Here is a 20953-nt window from a genome sequence, read left to right on the forward strand (position 1 = left end):
CAACAAAAGCATGATTATTGTCACAATCATCGATACACACTCTAATACATTCACACACAAAATCATAATGAGTGGTGGTAGTTTGTATGATGAAAAAAAAAAATCAGTTTTGATAGGCATTTAGTTCATTCAAGCAGACCTAGTTTCATGCCAATTCATTTATTCAGTGCAAAGCAGTTCGAACTCGACACTGAAATATGGCAAGAATACTGTGCGGTACAAAGGGAATAAACCTATACTTGGACCTGTTTATCACACACACACGCATGCTTTTGTATGCCAACCCACTACCTCGCATTTAATACCTCAAACACAAAATGTACAGTGAAAAATCTCTTCCAACAGACCGCCTGTCTTCAAAGTGTTTGTGTCTGAAAACGAGTTGATAAAAAGTAGAGTACAAGTGGACAACAAAGCATACATATAACATCGATGTCGGGCACACATGAGCAAATCTAGAACTCATTTTTATTTTTATTTATTTATTTTTTTTTAGAAACTTTACTCTTTTTTGTCGTCGTCGTTGTTTTTTTTGTGTGTGTATTATTGTCTCATTTTGTTTTGATGCCTTATTAACAGGTGACCTGCCCGTTCAGGCCACAGACTTTCAACAGTTAAAATACAAAAAGAACCGGTCTTGACGTTTCCTCGACGGAGGTGCACACACACACACACACACACACACACACTGTTGCAGATTAGCAGTTCTGATTCTGACCTTATTTCTGCAGGTGTCCTTGGACGTATCCCTTTTCTAAATGATTTCTTTTCAGCACAGCCTGTTCATTGTGAAAGGAAGACAAAGTGGGATTTAAATAAAGCTTGAAAAGGGAAGTTTGCCGAAAATTAATAGTATCCATCCACAAAAAGAAAAGAAAAAAGCTTTCAGCAATTAACCCTTGGGTGAAAAAAAGGCCTCGAAAATTAGCCAGAATCCACTAAAACATGGATTGGAAACAGGTGACGCTTGGAAAATTAAAGTCCAATCGAGTGTTCTCGGAAACGTCCGCTGTTCCACAAAACCACTCACAAAAGAACAGCACTTTCACACAAACATGTAAGGTTTCTTGACTGTCGGGCCATGAAATTTTTTTTATTTTATTGTCTATCCTAATGATAATGCTATAAGTTGTCCTGAAAAAACAACCCACGGATACGCAAGTGGTCACATATGCGAGTGGTTTAAGCGTTGGACTTTAAATCCGAGGGTCCCGGGTTCGAATCACGGCAACGGCGCCTGGTGGGTAAAGGGTGGAGATTTTTCCAATCTCCCAGGTCAACATATGTGCAGAGCTACTAGTGCCAGAACCCCCTTCGTGTGTATACGTACGCAGAACATCAAATACGCACGTTAAAGATCCTGTAACCCATGTCAGTGTTCGGTGGGTTACGGAGACACGAAAATACCCAGCATGCATGAACCACGACAGTCATCGGCAAGTCGATAAACAAAAAAAAAAAAAAAAAAAAAGACTTCCACAAGGGAAGGGTTGACTTGATTCAGCCACTCTCAGTCGTGATAATTAATGGGATGGAAATCACTATCGTCGGGCATATCGGGACTGCTGGGACGGAAAACGGCAGTGGGTAATTACAACTTGAACTGGAACTCAACGCGCATGTTCTACACGCACCATTGCATACAGCAACAAAACAACACATTTCAAACTGAGGTTGAGCTTCTTTTTTTTTCTTTTCTTTTTTTTCCTCCGTTTATTCTTTTCTCTTTTTTGTCCCCAAGCGCTTTTAGGTTGATCTGAATTTGCGTCCAACAGCAAAACTTAGTCGTTTGATTCAGGATAGAGAGGAAGATGAACAAGTCACGTATGTACTGAATTCAATTAACTGAAATGCGCACGTACGAACACGCACGTACGTATGTATGCGCACGTGCGCGCACATACAGAGAGAGAGAGAGGGGGAGAGCATTAAAATAGATCTAAAAAATAAATCAGAGAAAGAATAATCAGACCAAAGGTATCAATATCGGTACACGGAGTTCACTGTATGAACAAATTACGCCAACAACTTTCAATGCAAACCGTCGATGTTAACTGATACAACTATGTATGTATACACAAGATAGAAAAACACAAGTCTGTTATAAATGGATAACAGTACAATCATAACACTAACACAGGTCAATCCTACGGTAAAGATATCAAAAGCCCCAAGTAAAATCACAGGCCTGTAAATGACCCATGCGACTGTGTACTCCAGCAAGAGTATTGAGATCGACAAACCTGATGCAGAATTGTACAGCAGTAGTACTGAAATCTACAACAGTGGTATAAACACGTACGACAACAATATTCTAGTGCACAATAGACAGGATCACGTACAAGTAACGTAACACTCGGGCTAAAACTAAGGGTATGATTAGCCTATACACAAATCCCATTCTGAGGCCTGCAGCAATGCATATGTAGCTCACTCAGAATATATACATGCATTGCTAATTTCACTATATTCTTCACAATTCAATTCATCAGTCATAAGTATGGGTACAGATAGAATACACAAGGTGTGGATGTAAGCTGGGGTGTGGTAAGGTGGAAAGTCATCGGGCTTTTTTCCTTCTTCTTTCTTTCTGTTTTTTTCTTAACCATTGTGTAACTTGCTGATGTGCTGATCATCATTATCTTGATGGTGAGTGTCTTTGCCTTGCAATGAATTTCTTTTCAGCACAGACATACGCACACACCCATATACACAGATATGCAATAATTTATATCCACGTGCGTACACACGCGCACGTACACGCACACACCTGAAGCCATACGCAACTCGCCCTCCCCCAACTACCCATGCACATAGACAGTATGGATCTGAACTGTAAAAACATCACAAAAACCCACTTCACTTTTGTAGCGACAGTTATAAGTGACTGCTTGCGTATTATGGCTGTGTTAAGATCAGCTGCATCTTCCATGTCGAGAACTATTTCCTCATAAATCCTATCGGATGACACCACAACCTTTAAGCCATACCGGAGAGCAAGATACGGCAGCTGAAACACAAGTGAAAAACTTGTGATGACACCATAACCTAATGAGCAAGACGTAGCAGCTCACCATTGTTCGCTCACAAGTACCTCTCCCCATAAATCCGATGATGACAACTCAGCCTCAGCCGGTATATGCCGTAGTGGAGCAGCTGCAGCAGCGGAATGCCCACAGTCGCCAGACCCAGCACCACCCCGAACGTTTGACCCGGGTAGTTCCAGTCCAGGACATTGTGGTACAACACGTTGTTGACGTGGTCCTGGGACCAGTAGATGACGCTGAAGATGACGTAGAGAACCCCGTAAAGCACGGGATACAGCGCGTGCGCCAGGCGGACCGGGCGGGCGGACACCAGTACGTCAATGACGATCATGATGGAACTGACGCCGTGCATGTTCATGTCCATCAAGGTGACGCCCTCACTTGCTGAGTACAGGGCGCCGAAGTAGATGATGGTGACGGTGATGGCCATGTCCTGGATCACGTTGCTGAGCAGCCAGTATACCTGCACGTACCACGGCAAGGACTCCCCGGCATCACCGGTACTAGAACCCCCGACGTCTCCAACAACCACCGTGGTCTCCTGCGGCGACAAAGACTGCGTTTGCGGCACTGCAGGCCTCCCAGCGTCTTTCCCAGCGATCTTGTTACCGCCCACCCTAAAAGCAGGGTTATCAGCCCCCACTTTTACCTCCGCTGGTTTCTTCTTCAGTTCACCCAGATCTTTCCCCAAGGGAGGGTGGTGGCAGGTCTTCAGGACCCGGTGGGGCCAGAGGAAGAAGCAGACGGCCAGCACGGCCCCCCAGAAGAAGAAGAAAACGAGGACAAGGTAGGTCCAGTTGGTGAGGAAGGCCATGAAGTGGTGGTGGCTGTCAGGCACGTCCAAGGTCACAGCCATGTGCGTGAAGGCGAACAGCGAGTAGGCCGACATCAGCAGTCGGTACAGCACGAACACTGCCCGAGGCCCGCGCCACTGCAACACGTAGGTTAATATTGCTATAGTCTGTCAGTCGTGTCCGACCTAGAATAGAATAGAATAGAATAGAATAGAATATGTCTTTATTACCGTGTCTACCGGGGTCAGAAGGAATATTGGGAGGGATAGTACATAACAAGATACGAACATAAATCGAAAATCATACACAAACACAGATACAGTAGAAATTATGATACATACAAGTGCATATCGATGTAAAACTTGTGCGTACTCACACACACACACACACACACACATATATATATATATATATATATATATATATATGCACGCACGTACACACACACGCACAAACTCACACACACACACATACATACACACACACACACACACACACACACACACACGTTTGAACAGAAGCTGTATATTACATGTGGATGGGGCTGATGACTAGATCTCTAGGTAGATAGTTGTTGATTGCACAATTCTATTTATCATACTGGATTTGTTCGAGAGACAGGGCATTGACTGCTTTCGGGAAAAAAAAAACTATTGGCGAAGCAATTGGTTTTCGTCCTTATACTTCTGTACCGTCGACCAGAGGGGAACATCTGGAAAATCCCAAAAGCTAGATGTGATTCGTCCTGGCTGACTTATTTTGCTTTTTTGAGTAGCTGCTTATAATATATGTCTTCTAGAGAAGGTAGATCAACCCCGGTAATCTTGGTGGCAGTTTTTACGATTCTGTTAAGGGCTGCAACTTCTGCCTTGGAAATGTTTCCGTACCAAACAGTAATAGCGAAGGTTAGCACACTTTCAATGACTGCTCGGTAGAAATCAACCATGATTTGTTTTTTAATTCCGAACATTTTGAGGTGCCAGAGAAAGTGCAAGCGCTGTTGTGCTTTCTTAACAATTTTTTTCCGTATTTTTCTCCCATTTCAAATCGTTGGAAATGACCAGTCCGAGAAATTTAAAGTCGCTGATGATCTCTACTTGTTTGTCTTTAATGACAAGTGGTAAGGGGTCAGATCTAGTCTTCCTGAAATCTAAAATCAATTCTTTGGTTTTTGATACGTTGAGTTCTAAGTTGTTTTGATCACACCAGCTGACTCGTTTCAGTACTTCTTCCCTATATTTTGACTCATCACTGTTCGTAATCAATCCTACTAGAGTAGTATCATCCGCAAACTTGACCATTGTGTTACATTCATTTTGAGTTGCACAGTCATGTGTGAATAGTGAGTACCGTAAAGTTCGGTCTATTGAGCGCACTGGTATATAAGCCGCACCCAGCTTATAGACCGAACTTTACGGTACAACAGTGGGGATAGAACACATCCCTGTGGGGTGCCTATGTTGAGAATGCATGTGGAGGAGGTGAGGTCACCAACTTTAACAACTTGCGGTCTGCATCTTAGAAAATTTAGGATCCATGCACAAACTGATTCAGGCAGCGAGAGGGCTTTCAGTTTAAAATATAGTTTTGATGCCACTATTGTGTTGAACGCAGAGCTGTAGTCAATGACCATCAATACAGCAGAGGTGAGGCAACTGCTGTCTTAGCTATCTGGACTAGAACTTAAAATCATAGTGGAGAATGTCGTGCCAAAGTTAGGTTGTATTCCCACTCTCTCGGCCAACAGGGCTGGGACGGTCCCCAAAGGCCAACTAATCCCTATGGTTGCAGCACGAAGAGCCCGTGCAGTCTTGCCTCCTAGTCTGACAATCGTAGTCCTTTACAAAAAATACAAAACAAAACAAAACAAAAAAACAAAAAACAAATCCTATTGCAGTAAACAGTCGGCGGTGGGAAGGTCGGCAAAGGCTAACTGGGCCCAAAGGTTGTAGCTCTAGTTACCATGTGTGAAAGGGCAGGAGTCACAAGGTGAGGCGGTAGGGAGGTATGAGCGTGGCAGGCCAATGTGGTTGGATGTTTTCTTCTTTTCGTGTCTGTGTACATTGTCATATGTCATTTTGACGTTTGTTTGTGGATTGGAATTTGATATGTTGTCGTGTATTACTCCCTCCCCCGGACCCCCTCCATCTCCCCGCCCCCACCCCATGTACCCTCTGAGGTTAACTCTCTCCATACGAACAGCGAAAGAGACGACGTTAACAGCGTTTCATCCCAATTACCATCATCAAAATATTGCAAGCGGAACGCTTTTATACTGAAGAGGTGAATGTTGACAAAGAATACCACAGTTCTGACGACAGAAGCTAAAGGTTGGGTCATTCAGACACCCACCGGACATCCGAGGGGTCTGTGTAGAGGAGAAGAGAGGACTGGCCGTACTGAGTGAGTTAAAAAAAACAACACACCATAAATCTTTTCATGTTAGTTTGAACATAGACCTGCAAGGAGGGGCATGCCTGTAAAATACGTCAAAACTTTGAACATGAAGGATGAACCCATGTGTGTGTGTGTGTGTGTGTGTGTGTGTGTGTGTGTGTGTGTGTGTGTAGTGGAGAGGGGGGTGGAGTCACTTATTGCATTTGGGAATAGAAGTCAATGAGTTAATCTGATTATTCATCCTTATATTGTGGAGCATAGGCCCACATTCTGTAGAAGGCAGGAAGGCAGAAAGGCAGACAGACAGGCATATATAGACACGGGAACAGACAGACAGAGAGACAGACATCTATACTCTCACTCACACACACACACACACACACACACACGCACACGCATATCACAAACAAATTAAAACAAACAGAAATAAACATGTGAAAAATACCTGGCTGTGTAAACACCAAACTTTCACTCCAACCGGAGCACCTAATCAAAAAAATAAAATAAAAAAACCAACAAAAAACCAACAAAACAAAACAAAACAAAACTGTATCCTTTTCATTTAGTGACACACATAGACGTGGACACGTGTGTGTGTGTGTGTGTGTGTGTGTGTGTTTTCCAACACAACGGACACAAGTGGTGTGATAATGTATTAACTGAAATTCCAAAGTATTAGTCAACGCTATTCTCTCTCTCTCTCTCTCTCTCTCTCTCTCAGAGAGAGAGAGAGAGAGAGAGAGAGAGAGAGAGAGAGAGAGACAACAACAACCAAAATTCGTTCTGGAATCCTTACCTGAGCTTCACAAAAGGCTTCGGTTTTGTGGAACCGTAAGGCGAAACATCTCCAAGAAAACTCCTTTTTAATCGCAGTGCCCATGTCTTATCTATAGAAACAATCCACACCGAAACCACTAATAAAACAGTGGTTTATTTCTAATGAAAGAAAAAAAAACAAAAAACAATGGAACGAATGTCGCTGGTAATGCTTTAAAAACAACAACCACCGCTGGTTGAATGTAGGCCTACACCTCAGAAAATAAAAGTTGTATGTGTGAAAGCATGTAGAAAAGTTCCGGTTAACGTTTCGACAAACCCACTATAGATGTCCACCAAAAACTAATGTACTGGGCCTTACCCCCATTCAGTAAAGTGTTTTATAACGCGTTGGCGACCCGCTGGGGCTTTTAACCGACATACGGGTGGTAAATCGTTTTCTGAGTTAAGGACAAACCGTGCTTTCGTCTGTTCTTTTTTTTCTCTTCTTCTTCTTCTTCTTTTCCGGCCTCTCAATCTCCCTCACACAAACTTCGTGCAGTTTTTTCACTGACGTTTGAACACCGCTGGTGCAATGTCACTGTTATCAGCCATCCGGACGAACAACGCTCTCCACATGGTGACATGCAGATGTATGGGGAAACAAGCGGTGGCTTATCGTCGACGCTTTTAGTGAACGCCACAGTCCATACACTTGCAGTTTGTTGTACAACAGTACTATCAAGACTGCAGACTAACCCCCGGAGAGAGGCTTTATAGGGCACCAGCCATTTATTTTATGTAAGTCGGAGCACAAGTCATGGTCAGGGCACGGCTGAGAATCTATGAGTGGGCCGATGTGTTTGAGTTAGCATACTGACCTTCAAGATTAGATATAGGGACCTGAGAACTGGGGGGAAAGGTGGACATCTCTGTCCCTGTCGAGACGCCTGTCTTTCTCCGTCTGTCACACACACACACACACACACACACACACACACACACACACACACACAGACTGAATGACTGATTGACCTTTAGAAAACAATCTCGACGTTCGATGGTATCTTTAGTGTTATGCATTTTCATTTCTTCTGGACCAGTTGTCACTACAAATTATCTTTTACAAAACGATTCCTCTCTCTCAGAGAGAGAGACATAGAGAGAGCATACTGGCGAAATTAGATTATTTGTCAATTTGATTAATTCCAGCCACACTAAAAGCATCTCTCCTCTCTCTCTTCATTTGTTTTAATAACACCAATAGCCTATTAATTTTGTCTTCGCTCATATCTGGAAGAAGACGGAATACAAAGGTATCCGTTGACGATTATTGCAGTGGACAAATTATCATCTCCTAAAAGTGCAACTGCAAGTATACTATACTTGAACAGCTCTGAAGATGCAACACAAGTGATGCTGGAGAAGGCCGACGTTCACGTAGCACAACGTCAAAGCTAGCATGATATTTACATACTAAAGACCGCGTTAAGAATCGACCGTGTTATGCAGTTGATTTTTGACTCACTTGTGTAAACAAGATGACTGGAAAGAACTGAATGTTTCCTATTTTTATGCCTAATTTGGTGTCAACTGACAAAGTATTTGCAGAGAAAATGTCAGTGTTAAAGTTTACCACGGACACACAGACACACACACACACACACACACACAGACAACCGAACACTGGTTTAAAACATAGACTACCTTTGTTTACACAAGTGAGTCAAAAATGAAGCCTTATTATATGCAAACTGCATTTTGCTGAGCATGGAAGTTTTATTTATTTTGCAAACGTTTTGGTGCAGATAGTAAAGAAGGGAAATTACTCTGTAATTAATGCTAGGGGACTTAATTTGCTTTAAACTGATCTTTCTCATCTGAAACATTACATTTTGAAATTATACTCAATGCATAAAAAGCTTGTGTGTTTTACTCTCAGTGTACAGGGCTTTCACTATGTTCATTCGCCCAAGTGGTCTTTTTCGGAAAATACTAAAATCAATACGACGAGTGGACTTTACACATCTGTTGGCTGAGCCCTGAAGGTCATGGGCAAAAATCAATTATTGCGTACACATATTTATACACATTCAAAGCGCGCGCTCATATTCTTCGCGAACGACGCCATTTTGTTTCAAGTTGTTGACCTGCCCGTTCAATCCTATATTCAATGGACAATACACGATAACATGTGATGGAAAGTTGGAGAAGGAGACCGTTAAATATTTATTCTGAGAAAGATTTGTGAACGCCTCATCACTTACTGGATTATGCCACAAACTGCCATAAAGATATCCACAGAATCAGTCGGAATTCACAGTTAAAAATTGTAAACCATGCGAGTTAGGCCTAATACCCTTGAACTGATCACGATGAAACGAAAAAATTTCCACTTGACTTTTCTCAAAATGAAGTCCTTTTCACTTCTTACGACGTTTAGAAGTACTTGTACTTGGCTCTACATGTTATTAGTTTAACAAAATACTCAATTTTCATAACAACTTTAAAACTATAAAACTAGAATGAACATAAAAGAGAAATTGAATCGACCGTGTCGTACTACATCCCCGGCGGGTGTAACTAAACTTGTACATATATCTAGATCTAGTGAAAACGGCTAAATGTTGCAGTGTGATTGCGGCGATAGCCATTAAAAAGAATTTTTTTATTGCCCTTAAAGATTTTTTGAATGCCCAAGATACACCAGAATAATATGATTTAAACAGCGTTCTCTGTTCTTAACTACATGCATGTATATGAATGTGTATTGTGTGCGCGTGCGTTTATGTAAGGTTGTGCCTGCCTATGTGTGCGTATGTGTTAGGGTAGCTGTTAGATATACATGTATTGTTAAAACGTATGTACGCAGTGTGTGTGTGTGTCACGGGTGTGTGTGTGTGTGTGTGTGTGTGCAGTGTGTGTGTGTGTGTGCGTGTGTGTGTGTAGTCATATTTTGGTGTGTGTATTTAACATAGATGTAATGTTTTATGTTAACAAAGCGTTTTTGTAAAGCACCTAGAGCAGATTTCTGGATAGTGTGCTATATAAGTATTCATTATTATTATTCTCACTGCGAATACCGCAATTGATTTATCGCCCTTTAAAAAAGTATGTTCAAAGTTTAATGTTAAATTTTAGAACGTCGGGTAAGGAGACACGACAGTGTAATGGATAAGGCAGTTTCTTCTAACCCGAACAGCGGGGTTCGAATCTGGTTAGGACTTTAAAAAAAAAAAATTTTTAATACTTTTTTAAACGCGAAGCTTTATAATAACAAATACAGAACACATTTTAACGATTAGATTTTTTTAAAAAGTGTATCACAAGTGAGTCTTGAAGGCCTTGCCTCTCTTGTTTTTATTGGTTGTGAACAGTGGGCTTACTGTTGGTGCACATGCGAAGGTGAAACCAACGTGATCGACAGTCGATCGGCTGTGGGCAGAACGCGCGAAGACGTATCGTATGACGACGCTTGAGTACTCATCTGACCTTCGGTTGGCAGACAGCTGGGAAAGGGGCGGCGGGGGTGTTCGTCTTATCACTCCATACAACGTCCCTTGCCCAAGGCCTACGTCTCGTAAGTTCTTATCCGGGTGGGAGTGTGAATGCGGTCACTACGACTTACTGACCGGTCGTTAGCCTCTTCTGTTCGTGTGTGCGCACGTTTTTGCTTCTTTGCTACAGAGATGTGTCCATTAAGCAGTCCATGTTCCACTGTGCAAAAGTGCAAAATGCCACAGCTATTTTGACCGCACAGCTTAGCTAGCTGCCAATATTCCCCCACTTTACTTCTTCACGATTGTGGTTTATACGTCACGGACATTTGACGTCCTCAAGTGCTTTCGTTTGTTTTCGTCAAAATGGAGTTTGCATGCATTCATTAAAATGTATTATTAACACAATTTATTGAAACATACCTTTCCAAACGAGTACTGGGCCTAATCATAGAACTGACTCAAGTTGTCACAGGCAATGTTGTGCGTCCATATCGACAATTCTTCCGATTGGTGGCCAGTTGACTTTATTACGTCAACAATTTCATACTAACTTTACACATGAATTGAGAAAAACACACACACACACAAAAAAAAAAAAAGAAAAAAAAAGAGAGGCAAGGCCTTCAAGACTCACTTGTGATACATGTAAAAAAAAAATCCAAGCCAAGTTTAGAGAATACAAAAAATATAAATATAACAGTAAATGCAGTTTGCATATAATTAGGCTTCTTTTTTTTTTTTTTTGGTGCCCATCCCAGAGGTGCAATATTGTTTTAAACAAGATGACTGGAAAGAACTGAATTTTCCCTATTTTTATGCCTAATTTGGTGTCAACTGACAAAGTATTTGCAGAGAAAATGTCAATGTTAAAGTTTACCACGGACAGACAGACAGACACACACACACACACACACACACACAGACAACCGAACACTGGGTTAAAACATAGACTCACTTTGTTTACACAAGTGAGTCAAAAAAGAAAAAAGAAAAAGAATTAAAAAAGGGGGAAAAAAGATCGAGTTTACAAATGGTTTTAACTCCTGTTGAAATGTATTGCCTAAATATGAATTGCATATGAGCATGCTTCCAACATTTCCACAATCAGTCTCAGTTTTTCCCGTTTACAAAGGCATCTTCATCATCCCTTTTTAGGCGTTCGTTTCGTCTGTGAAAGACCGCTCATGGTGCTCTTCGTGTTCACCAACAGCTTAATTGGGAGTTCAGAGTTCAGAACACTGAATGCAAATTAACTTGAGTTTGAATAATTCCCGTTGTCTTTTCATTCGTTCAGTCAATAACCAGTCTCCAGTAGATGGAATAAACAGGTGTTGTATTCGTCCAAAATGCACGACCAGATTCTGTTTTGGAAGCCGGGGTCAAGTCGAAAAAAAAATTTTTTTTTTCAGGAAATGTGATCAATGCTTCACCTGTTGGCGAAACCAACGTACGTAGTGGATGCGTAGGCCAAACGAATGTCAGTGTGTTGGCGAAATGAACCCACTGACACGATCACTGAAAAGGAGGGGCCGACTTGGTTTAAAAAAAAAATAAATAAATAAAAATAAAAATAAAAAATTGAAGGGGAAAAATGCGTAGGCGGAACGTGTGGTGGCACCCTCGACCTATCCACGGATTAGGTGTGGCAACAGTTTCGACACACATATAACACAGAGAGCACACTGCGCTGATAAAGTGGGTGTGACAGAAGTCATCGTGACTGAACGAATCATGCCCCGCCCTCCTCGCCAGTGCAACAACGAGCAAAAGTAATTAAACAAGAACTCGTTTGGAGTAGATAACAGCTTTTTATGTCATGATGTCATTGAGGGATAGGAGAACTAAGCATAAAACAAAAATAGATAAAAATCTGCATGACGCATCGATCAACTTGGGGGTTAGATCTGACAATTAGGCAGTTGGAATTAAAACAACAACACAGGGATCCAGTTTCAAAGGGAAATTGAATTCTGCACAAACTGATTATTATTAGTAGTATTTTTATGTATACGCTTTTGGCACGGATGGTCATATCTGTGTAAGGACATGAAAGAGAGCTAGAGAGAGAGAGAGAGAGAGAGAGAGGGATACAGAGAGAGACAGAGACAGTAAATGAAACAGAGAGACGTATGTAAAGAGTCTAACCAACTTGCCCTATTATTTCAGACTGCACAAACCAGGCATGAACAGATATCATGAAACATGTATACATGTAGGTCCTTACGATTGGACGCACGCGAGAGTTTGATCCTTGATGAAGAGTCGAGTGCATGCGGGGAGGGGGGGGGGGGGGGGGGGGGGGGGGAAATAAGCCAAAGGACTTGTTCTTTTTTCTTTTTCGTTTTTTTAATTTTAAATTTTTTTTGTTTTGAAACGATGAGAAATTCAGTTTCAGTGGGCAGCAAAGTTTTGAAGAAGAGTCACGTCCCCAAGGAGAGGTCAAGGTATATGACTGATAAGGCAAGGCGCATGGTGATCATTGACGAAGAACAGTGCAAAAGAACTGACCTTGACACCACATCCTGTTGTAAACAAATGTGCTCCATCCACACCCTTTTTCTGTCCCCATCCATTCATCTCATGTGGTTTTTTAATTTTAAAAAAATTATTAAAAAGAAAAAGAAAACATCATGTCCCATAAATTTAGAAGACATGTTTCACCATTTCAGCAACCTCAACGTTAATGATAATGAAAATATTGACAGTACAATGACAATGCACATTATCAATTTAGAGGGTAATGATGATATCTGAAATGCATGTATTACTGAAGATGAAATTACTTTAGCCATCAAAAGACTGAAGAAAGGCAAAAATGCCGGTGAAGACATGATTCGTAATGAATATATCATTAACAGCGTTCCTTTGCTGACAGAAACATATTGTCAATTATTTAACAAGATACTGGACGAAGGTGTTGTACCAGAAAAATGGGTATCCGGCTTGATATTGCCATTGTATAAAGGCAAAGGTGATACACTTGACTGTGATAATTATAGGGAATAATTTTGCTCAGCTGTATTGGAAAGCTATTCACTACAGTGTTAAATGCTAGATTGACTGATTCTATCAATGTAAACAATATACTTTCAGGGGCCCAAGCAGGATTTAGACAGTTCCATTCTACATTAGATCAAATGTTTGTTTTGAAATCACTAATTGATATTTTTTCCATTAAAAGAAGAAACTTTACTGTGCTTTTGTTGATTTAAAAAAAAAAAGCCTTTGATTCAGTTTGGAGAAGTGGGTTATGGCAAAAGCTTGTTCATGAAGGCGTGAATGGTAAAATTTTGCGTGTCATAATGAACATGTATGATAGAATTAAGTCATGTGTGTTTTTAAATGGTGAAAAATCTTATTTGTTTTGCATTTGTTAAGGTGTGCGACAAGGAGAAAATCACTCGCCCTTGCTTTTTTCTCTGTATCTCAATGATTTAGAGTCGTATTTGACTGAGCATAAGAGTCCACCTGTTGATCTTTTATTGAATTTTAACATTTCAGACTTAGATAGTCACATGCGATTATTTGTACTGTTGTATGCAGATGACACAATTTTACTTTCGGACACGAAAGAAGGATTACAACAGTCCCTCAATGTTTTTCACAAATATTGTTTAAAATGGAAACTAGTGGTTAATTTAAAGAAAACTAAAATGGTGATATTTAATTCTACAAACAAGCTAAAGCCTGTTTTTAAGTTTGGTGATGCATGTTTGGATGTTGTCGATTCTTTTGAATATCTTGATATCGAATTTAGTAGAAACGGAGCTTTTTACAAAGCTAAAAAAATGATTTACGAACAGGCCCAAAAAGCTATGTTTTCTTTACTCCAGTCAGCCAGAAATCAAGATTTACCTTTACATATTGTTCTGGACATGTACCAGTCTATGATTGTTCCTGTTTTGTTGTATAGTGCAGAAATATGGGCTTGTGAAAATGTAGATATACTTGAAAAATTAGAATTGAAATTTTTGAAACTCTTGTTCAAACTGAACAGAAATACTATGACACAAATTGTTTATGGGGAAACTGGCATTTATCCGTTAGTGTGTTAGTGAAAAGGAGATTAGTGATATCAAACACAGAAAAATAATTTGGGAAAATATATTTGATATTACTTGATTTATATCGAAATGGTATTTATTCTTCAAAATGGATGAGTTGTATCAGACAAATTTTAATAGAAACAGGGTGTGACTGTGTTTGGGATGCTCAATTCTTCTTAGGGAATGTTTCTGCAAGAATGTCAACATTGCTTTGAGAGATAGTTTTCAAAATCTATGGAGACATGCTCTAGAGGCGAGTAGTAAATGTTTGTTTTATCGAAATTTCAAAAGTGACTTTGGTAGAGAAAAATATATAAGTCAAATGCCTGATAATTACGTTATCAGCATCTTCAGATTTCGAAGTGGTTATTCGGATATCTCTAACTGAGATTTTGTCATAATACCCTTTAAAAAAAACCCCAAAACCCCACTGATGTCACACTTCGTGTGTGTGGAAAATTCCAACCCACTGGATGCATTCTGTTGTTTTCCACGACAATGATCGCAGGTATGTATCTAGATGTGTATGTAAGCTGCATACATTATATGTCGACCTAGACCTCTGTGTGTGTGTGTGTGTGTGTGTGTGTGTTCCATTTCATACATTTCATATTACACATAACAAACAGTGAAACATAAAGAATCAGAAAGTTATTTTCTGTGAAAATGACGACTCGGATGACGTCAACTTTTTCTGACGCAGTCAACACGACAAAAACGTCACTCTTGAAGCGCTCACGGGTACCTATGAAGACTGAACTCTTTCAAGCTTCAAATGCACAGCAAGTGTGTTTGCACTGAGATCTGCAAGAAGTTTGACGTGGAGAGATGGGAGTCTTCACACTGGTGTTCAGCCAGGAATGAACAGTGAGAGCACGCCTGGACGCCACGGTGGTCGAGGAACCCACGACGGGTCCGGAATGTCTTATAAACTGAAACAGTCACTACCCAATGGTCTGTGTCTAGATCATCATTCCCCGAGAGGCAGACTTGACAGACCAAAGTATACACCAGCGGAACATGGCTTGGAAAACTCTCGCTACGGACGCCGCCGAACAGAATCGGCCCCTGACGCTCTGTTAGACTGTTTGCACTGCGGTAAAGATCTTATTCACACGAGAGAGGAGAGGTCAGCGCATAGACCGAAGAAACGGCATTCCAGAAGATACACTGTGGCCTCTGAGACGGTGTGGTCACCGACAAAATCCACCTCATCTGTAAGAATTCACGCTGCTCAACCCCAGAGACGCGAAGAAAGGAACATATGTGAATGCTGTGAGCGCAGCTGCCTGGAGGGTACAAGAAAAAATGGAAGGTGTGCGGGAGTCAGACGTCAACGCTCCAGAGAAAATAAAGCTTGTCATTGTTGCGGCGATCAGCCCACATGTGACTGTGTCAGAAGAAATATAGGTCATGCCAGTCGTAAAAATTCACGCGAAAAGAAATGCATCTCTAAACTGGACGATAGGACCTGGGTAAGATCAACTGATCCTTGCAGACAAACGTGCACAGTGGATGATTCCTCAGGAGACGATTGCACAGAGGGTAGCGCCTTCTCTTACCAGGACCACCACCGATCAACAGCTTCATGTCGCAAGCCTCTGAAATGCAAAGGAGACATCAACGATTATGCAACGTGCGATGATGAAGATTCAGAGTTAGGTCTGATCAACCTCAATGAGAACAGACGTCGGAAAAGTACTACCAGCCTGTCGAGAAAATCCAACAGAGAAAGAGGCAGGATAGCCCGAAGAAACAGTTCCATATCCAAGCGACGCAGCAGTTCAAGGGATGTCAGCCATAAGCAGACCTGTCGTGTTTGCTTTGACCAGCATGCAGAACCACAAAAAGATGTTGCAAAGATCAGTCACAACAGCCATAATCTTTTGAAATCTGACACTGCCTTAAAATGCAAACATCGACCACCAGCATCAGAGGATGATGAAAATAACGACGAAGAAACAGAAACTGTTGACACCAAAAGCAGCGGCATCGCTCACAGCGACAGTCTTCTCATCGCCAATCTCTCAGACATGTTGCGACATCATCGCCTGTGTGATGTTACTTTACGAGCCAACGGGCAGGAGGGGGTGTCTGCGCACAAGCTGGCGCTAGCTGCGTTCAGTGACACTTTCGCCCGCACCTACTGTGAAGGAGACAGCGGGGATGTGGTGATCGACGTCCCTGACACCACCGTGGGCGGTCTGCAGGAGGTGCTGCGGTTCGTCTACTCCGGGGACATCCGTCTGACCCCGGACAACGTGGGCAGCGTCTTGGCGGCTGCATCCTTTCTCCACATCGACCACATCGTCCACTCGTGTAAACAGGTGAGAGAAATGGGCCATTTGTTTGTGGATCATAGCCTATGCAGTATCTAAGTGTGGACTACGCATTTCTTTGATGTTAACTTGCAAGATGAGTATTATGATACTGACTAAAATTAATCAGCATTTTTACCATGTTCAGGAAGAAAAACATAAAAAGGGGAGAAGTAGCTCTAAGCGAGTGTCACAGATCACTCACAATAGAGTAATAAGTTCACGTACAGAGTGGTTTACGTGAGAACACGCGCGCGCGCGCGCGGTCACACACGCACGCACGCGCACTCACAAACGCACACGTACAGCCCAAGGTACGCGCGCGCACGAGAGAGAGAGAGAGAGAGAGAGAGAGAGAGAGAGAGAGAGAGATTCATTAAAAACTACACACTTCCTCACACCACAGATGATAGTGAACCCCGATATCGAGACTGTCATCCCCTTCAGCGCCCTGGCAGAGAAGTACCACCTCTGTGAAGACCTCACCTATTTCTACGACTTCCTTTGCAAACACTTCCTTTCCGTGTCCCGCACGCGGGGATGGAAGACCTTGAACTTTCCCCAGGTCTTTGACCTCCTCAGCGAGAACAATCTCCACGTGGAACGAGAACTGGACGTCTTTCTGGCGGCGGTTGCGTGGATTGACGCGGATAGAGTCAGCAGGTAATTTTTGTTATGCCATCTGTAACACATTTGCTGAATATTTTTGCCGTATTTCGTACATGTATTTCCTCACAACCCACCTATTCTCTGACATGGATGATAGGATATTTGATTTGAGTAATCGATCATGTTTGCATATTTGCATGCACGCGGAATGGGTTACAGGCACTGGCAGGTCTGCCGATTTGTTTATTGTATTGTGTATTGAATGTATTGTAGGCGGTGATTACTTTTTGTCACAACACATTGCTCAGTGTGAAAGTCAGGTTGCTCTCCCCAGGGAGGGAACGTCGATACAGTGCAGCGCCACCCCGACCCCATTTTTGTTTTATCTATTTATTTATTTTTCCATATATATATTTACTTTGTTTTCTGTCCTCAGGTATACGTATTTGCTGTCGTATCGAAGTGGATTTTTCCACATATTTTTTTTTAATGTGTCAACCCTTTTGTAGACGTGGGTTCTTTAACGTGCACTACTTGTATGCTGCACACGGGACCTCGGTTTATCGTCTCATTCGAATGACTAGCGTCCAGACCAAGCATCAAGTTCTAATGGAGGGGAAGAAAATACTGGAGAGTGTGGGATTCGATCCCATGCACTCAGATTCTCTCGCTTCATAGGCGGCGTTTCTTCTGGACGGATCGCCACTCTACTGGGATTTTGGATAAAATTCCGACCTATGCTCGTCTGGCGCTACCGGGATTGAACCCGAGACCCCCAGACTGAAAGTCCAATGCTGTAACTCAACTCTCATTGCTGCTGATCATCGCCATTCATATTATACAGCCAACACATATTATCGGGGTTAGATTTGTCAACCGGCTTTTGTCCATACAAAAAGAAAACAACAAACAAAAAAGTCTAAGTTCAGTAACTTTGCACTTTTAATCATAATCAGAAAACAGCCTTCAGTAGGGATTTTTGTTTCTTTGAAGAAGGAATATTGTCTGTTCTTATCGCCCTGCTTTGAAACCACGGGTGCCATAGACTCTCCAAAGATTCACCAATAAACTGCGGGAAAACCCTCTCTCGATTTTTATTTCATCTATCATTTTAATAATAATAATGATTTTTGTTTGGACTGTACCAGTTTGAAAGACTTCATAAACATGCGAATGTGAACAGAAACACAATACCACTCACCACTACCACCATCAGCCACCGCCAACCAACTAAATAACCCAACTGAACGAAAAATTCCACGCAGTCGTGTGTTGAAGATTGGGTGCGTTTTGCATATTACATGTCAGTAAATTTTCATGACGTTGCAGGTTACCTTTTGCAGCAGATCTGATTGGTTGCGTGAGGTTTGCGTACGTCACCCCTGACGAGATCGCCAAACACGTTGAATCGAAACAGTTTTTGTTCCATGGAGACGAGGGCAAAGAACTCCTTTTGTGCATCTACAGGTCTGTGTGTTATGAGTGCACGTGCGTGTATAGTATGGATACATGCGTTCCTGATATTCTTATCATTTACATTCTAAGATTAAATGTCGGGTTTCCTGATCAGCGTTCTAATCTTGCGTAAACACGAAAGTGAAGCTTTTCAAAATGAGTTAGACACAGACTCGTGATCTCTCTCTCTCTCTCCTTATTTTTTTAAACGTACACATGCAAACATTGTTCACTGCGAAGAATGGCACGTACACCAAATCATAGCAAGAGATAGAAACATCAGTCAGTATCTCTACATGTACAGTGTAAAATAGGTCTGCAAAGAGAAAAAAAACACACACACAAAACACACACACAAAACAAAACAAACAAACAACAACAACAAAATAAAATAAAACTAAACACCAATGTTAGATTTGTGCATTTTCTTAGATTTAATCGCATTGGAATCATGCATCAAAAGAACTTATTGATGTGTGTAACTAGAGGTAAACACCTATGACCGCGTTCCACGTGCAGACACCACGCTCTGCAGACGTGCGGCTGTCAGCACGGACACCAAGGCCATCACCTGCCCCGCCGCCAGTATGTGGCTTTGGAAGCCATGCCAGCACAGGACCATAGCACCCCCGCCTACAGTCCACGCCGAGTATGTTTCTCTGTTTTGAATCTGCGTTCTCCTCGTCTTTCTCTCTTCCATCTTCTGAGCCCAAGTGTTCCTCCAGTGCCCTTCTGACACTGAGTCGTACTGTTAGGTTCATTATGTCGCATTCCTCTTACAGTCTTCAGGAAGCAGAGCTGACCCCTCACTGCAGCTGAGTCACTTCTGCGGTGTTCGTGGAACTGACGAGGCCAAGTATGCTTCATCACAGAGCTTGAGTGAGCGCCCCCTTTCCAAATGTATATGCATTTATATTCATGGAACCCCCAACTACCGCCACCATCCCCTGTCCACACTGCCAGAGAATCTTCAGGGGGCAGATTGGACTAACCAGCCCTCTTCGCGCACACCGACCCCAAGTACCCCAGCCCCAGGATGACTAAGATGGTCCTCGTCGTGCTGACGGACGAACAACACACACACACACACACACACACACACACACACACACACACACAGAGATATATGTATGTATAAATATTTATATGAATATATCTGACTGTCTAATGTCTTTGATCCAGCATGTTCTGTACTCCGCCCGATAACTAAACAAACTGTGTGTCGCACGACTGCTTCACAGGTAAGTCCGTAACCCCTCACCATTAGCGTTCACAGTGATGTACTTTCGGAGTGCGCAACTGTCCAGTTCTCCTTGAGTTTTTGTTATCATGTGAGACAACCACTTGTCAAGACATGATTTAAGGACAATGACATCAGGAGAAAAAAGCAACAACCCCCCCCCCCCAAAAAAAAAAAACAACAACCCTAGCAAACAAAACAAACAAACAAACAACAACAACAACAACAACAGCAACAACAACAACAAAAAACCATAAAAGAAGAAAAGCAGTGATCCAGATTGCATGATAGACTGTCACAATCTGGAAAATGCACACAGTGCCTGATAGTTCTCAGCCCCTTGCGTCTCTTGTCGATTATTCTGGATCTCACAAACACAACCAACCCACATGTTTTGTTTGTTTTTATCTTGTATCATGTTAATAATGATGGTGATGATGAAGATGCTGAGTCAGGGCGGGGCTGTTGATATAAAGGGGTACTTGTTTGACGGTGTGAACAGATGGTATTCGTAGTTCAGTTTAGTTACTCCAAAGGGCGTCACTACGTTCGGACAAATCCATATACGCTACACCACGTCTGCCAAGGAGATGCCTGACCAGCAGCATAACACAACGCGGTTAGTCAAGCAGCGAGGAAAAAACAAGCGAATAAACAAACAAAAAAAATCCAACAAACAAACAAATACAACAACAACAATATTGATAATAATTGTAAATAGATAAATTAATAATGGTGATCACGATAAAAGGTATATGTACATTGAAATGTAGTGCAGGGAAAAGTAAGTA

The 20953-nt window shown here is 41.9% G+C and overlaps 1 protein-coding gene across 1 annotated transcript; it reads right to left on the reverse strand.

Annotated features, from left to right (window-relative positions):
* Window positions 1–523: 523 nt before the first annotated feature.
* LOC143285034 (uncharacterized) lies at window positions 524–7659 on the reverse strand. Its single transcript, XM_076592214.1, has 3 exons — window positions 7473–7659; window positions 7035–7125; window positions 524–3978 (listed from the first exon to the last, which is right to left on the reverse strand). The coding sequence occupies exons 2-3, from the start codon at window positions 7116–7118 to the stop codon at window positions 3085–3087; spliced, it is 978 nt and encodes a 325-aa protein (XP_076448329.1). The 5' UTR covers window positions 7119–7125; window positions 7473–7659; the 3' UTR covers window positions 524–3084.
* Window positions 7660–20953: the final 13294 nt, after the last annotated feature.

The sequence above is a fragment of the Babylonia areolata genome, chromosome 8 (genome assembly GCF_041734735.1).
Source record: "Babylonia areolata isolate BAREFJ2019XMU chromosome 8, ASM4173473v1, whole genome shotgun sequence".
NCBI classification, from domain to species: domain Eukaryota; kingdom Metazoa; phylum Mollusca; class Gastropoda; order Neogastropoda; family Buccinidae; genus Babylonia; species Babylonia areolata.